General features: G+C 46.5%; 1 protein-coding gene across 1 annotated transcript in view; it reads left to right on the top strand.

The window, feature by feature from the left end:
* The window catches only part of SNX27 (sorting nexin family member 27), a 75,339-nt gene that overhangs the window by 168 nt on the left and 72,128 nt on the right, over positions 1 to 3,043 (top strand). Inside the window, exon 2 of the mRNA XM_008575158.1 lies at positions 27 to 285. Within this exon, the coding sequence (XP_008573380.1) occupies positions 27 to 285 (259 nt within the window). The remainder of the gene's footprint in view (positions 1 to 26; positions 286 to 3,043) is intronic.

Here is a 3,043-nt window from a genome sequence, read left to right as displayed (position 1 = left end):
CCCCTCAGCCCCTCACAGGAACGGAGGCGGCGGCGGCGGCGGTGGGGGTTCTGGATTCCACTGCGCCGGGAACGGCGGCGGGGGAGGCGGCGGCCCGCGGGTCGTGCGCATCGTCAAGTCCGAGTCCGGCTACGGCTTCAACGTGCGGGGCCAAGTGAGCGAGGGCGGGCAGCTGCGGAGCATCAACGGGGAGCTGTACGCGCCGCTGCAGCATGTGAGCGCCGTGCTGCCCGGGGGGGCGGCCGACCGGGCCGGGGTGCGCAAGGGGGACCGCATCCTGGAGGTGTGAGTATCGGGGTCGCCTACCCTTTTCTTCCCCTGCCTCCTCCCCCTGTCCCTGCATCTCCTCTCCTGTCACCCTCAGGCCGCACCTCCCCCACTCCCCCGGCCGGCCCTCGGGACCCCCGCCCCATTCAGGCGTCGGCTGCCTGGCACCTTCTTGTGGGTTTACCCTTCCCCGGCGCCCCCAATCCCCTGGTTTCTGCGACTCCCACCTTCCTCCCTGAAGTCTCCAGTTTATGTCCTTGCGCCCCCAGGGCTTTTACCCCTGCCCTCATTCCGTTGGCTTCTTTTCTGCCCCTTTGCCTTCCCCTTTGGCGTGCTGCTTTCTGCTCCTCACTGCCCCTCGCCTTCCTCATAACGAACCTCTTCTTACTGACGGCGTCTCCTTTTCTGACGCAGCCGGTACCATGTCCTCCCCAAGTTCTCCAGCTTCAGCATCGTAGTTTCATGTTCTCCATCACTCTCCTACCCCTGTGGACTGTCCCTTCTGCCCTCTAGACCAAGTAAGCAGGACCTGGGGTCCTACTTTTCCTCCGGAAACCTCATCCCTCCCCACTCCACTCCTTTCCTCTTTACCCTCTCCTTGTGGTTAAGCACCTCTATATTTTTCCATCCTACCGTGTGATCCTTTCCTCCCCTCCTTTCTGTATTCATACTCCAAGAGTATGCCTCCTTTTCTGACCCATGCATGCCTTTGGGGGGAGGTCATGGTGTTTGACACTGTATTGTCTCTGCTCGGTAGTCTTCGTATTACACCCCGACTTTGAATCTAGTGTCTCCATCACCGCACCCCTCTGAGTGCATTCCTGTTCTGGCCCCCTGTCTTGCCTGCTACACATACTCGCACTTTTTAGTCAGGTTTATGGTAGGGCTCTCCTAGAACCTACTTTCCTCAAGCCACAATCCCTTTTGGGTCTTTGACCTCTCCACTTTTTTAGGGCATGCTCGTCTCCATTCTCTCTCCTACTCTATTCTCTTGTGACCCCATACTTGACTTTATCCTATTCTTTTTCTCCTTTAGGTTGCTTTCCCTTCCTTCTCGTTTTAAGGCGCGTTCTGCTGCTGCAACCCACCCTCTTCCCCTGCTGCAGTCCCTCCCCCTTCATACTCCATCCTTATTTCCCCATCACATCCCGTAAAGCTCTCGCAGGATGCTACCTTGTCTTGAAGTTTCTGTGCAGATTTCCACTACTATCCTAATCTAGGTGTTACATTTGTGTTTTTATACTTTGTTAAAGTTCGTATAGTGATTCCTGGTTGACTTGTAGGTGGTGTACGCTCTCGTTGCCTCTGTTTGTTCTCCTTAGCAGTTTTCAATTCTGTATTTCTGTCCATCTTACTGAATCAATACTTTATATTATTTTTTCACACTTTTACTCTCTCCCTCCATACTGGGATTTGTCCACATGAAGTCTTTCTCGTTTTCTGTAAGTTGTATTTTAATTGTAATTTCCACAACCTTCAGTCTTTCCTCTTGTAAAACAGTAGGTTCGCCCAAGGTTCTCGAGGGGTAGTATCTTGAAAGTCTGGCCTTACGGAGGAATCCAACCTTCTTACTCATCTGGTGTCCCCTGCCCTTATCCTTAACATTCTTAATCTATGGTATCCACTTATTCTGTTTCCTTATCCCTTCCACCTCAAGAAAGAGTAGTTCACCAAGGTAAATGTTTGGAGATATGCCTTTCCTTTGTCCATTCTGTAAATAGATGCTTTCTTTTTTCATTAATATACTACATACTCTTTTCTAGTATTCTCTGGCAATATATTCTTAATCTTTTGGGGTGGCGGGGCATTCATTCGGATATAGAATGCAGTAATGACCTTTTGATTTCTTGTACCTGGGCATCTAATTATTTTCTTTCTAGATAACTCAAAAATTTGTGGCTGATGTTTCTTTCTGATAGAAGCTCATGAACTGTCATTTTCCTTTACCTTTGGAAGTTAACTTTGGATCCAGCTGTTTGTTTATTTTTAAATTTAAAACTAAAGTATTTAAAATTATAAATTTATCATAAAGTTCTAAATCATTTTCTTTTTACAGGATCTAAAGGAACTAAACTAAAATAATTCAGTAGGAAACTACAGCTAATGTGATCTACCTTTACAAATATATGTGTATGAATGTGTGTGTATATATATATATATATATATATATATGCACACCAACAAACATATTTGGTAGCCTCTTGCCTTTACTGTAGTTTCTGCACAGCTGTGAAGTAGGTAGTGGGAGAACTCAGATGATCTCCTAGGACAGGTAGAAGAACTTGCCTCAGGCTCAGGTTCCAGGTTAGGAACTTAGGAAGTCTTTTCCTTCTAGAGAAGACATTTCTTTTTGACACATCCTTGGTAGTGAATAGAGAACTTCATCCCTTTTAGTGGGCAGTGGAAAAGAATAACCTTTGCCTAGAAGACCTTTCCCTGAAAGTTTGTGATGATTAGATGCCTTCCTGGCATTAGTTTCTCACCCTTCCAGCTGAATGTATTTTGGTTTCAAAATTCTTTGAAACTTCTGATACTATATTGGAAGTAGTGATAGTTGTGACACAAAGCCAAGCTAGTTGGTAAGTTTTCTGAGACCTCAAATATACAGGTTTTTTCTTTCTTCCAAAGTCTGCATCTTCTCCTTAGGTTTTCAAGTGAGAGGAGGAAATCAGCAACCAAATAGACTTCTTGAGGGTATCTGTGCCTGATACATGTTTTCATCTTGGTTAGAGTGATGCCAGTTTTCCTAAAGTATTCTTTTTTTTTTTTTTTTTTT

Source organism: Galeopterus variegatus, unplaced genomic scaffold, assembly GCF_000696425.1.
Source record: "Galeopterus variegatus unplaced genomic scaffold, G_variegatus-3.0.2 Scaffold1148, whole genome shotgun sequence".
In the NCBI taxonomy this organism is placed as follows: Eukaryota; Metazoa; Chordata; class Mammalia; order Dermoptera; family Cynocephalidae; genus Galeopterus; species Galeopterus variegatus.
Note: the sequence above shows the minus strand (reverse complement) of the source record. Positions and strands in the feature narration are given on the sequence as shown.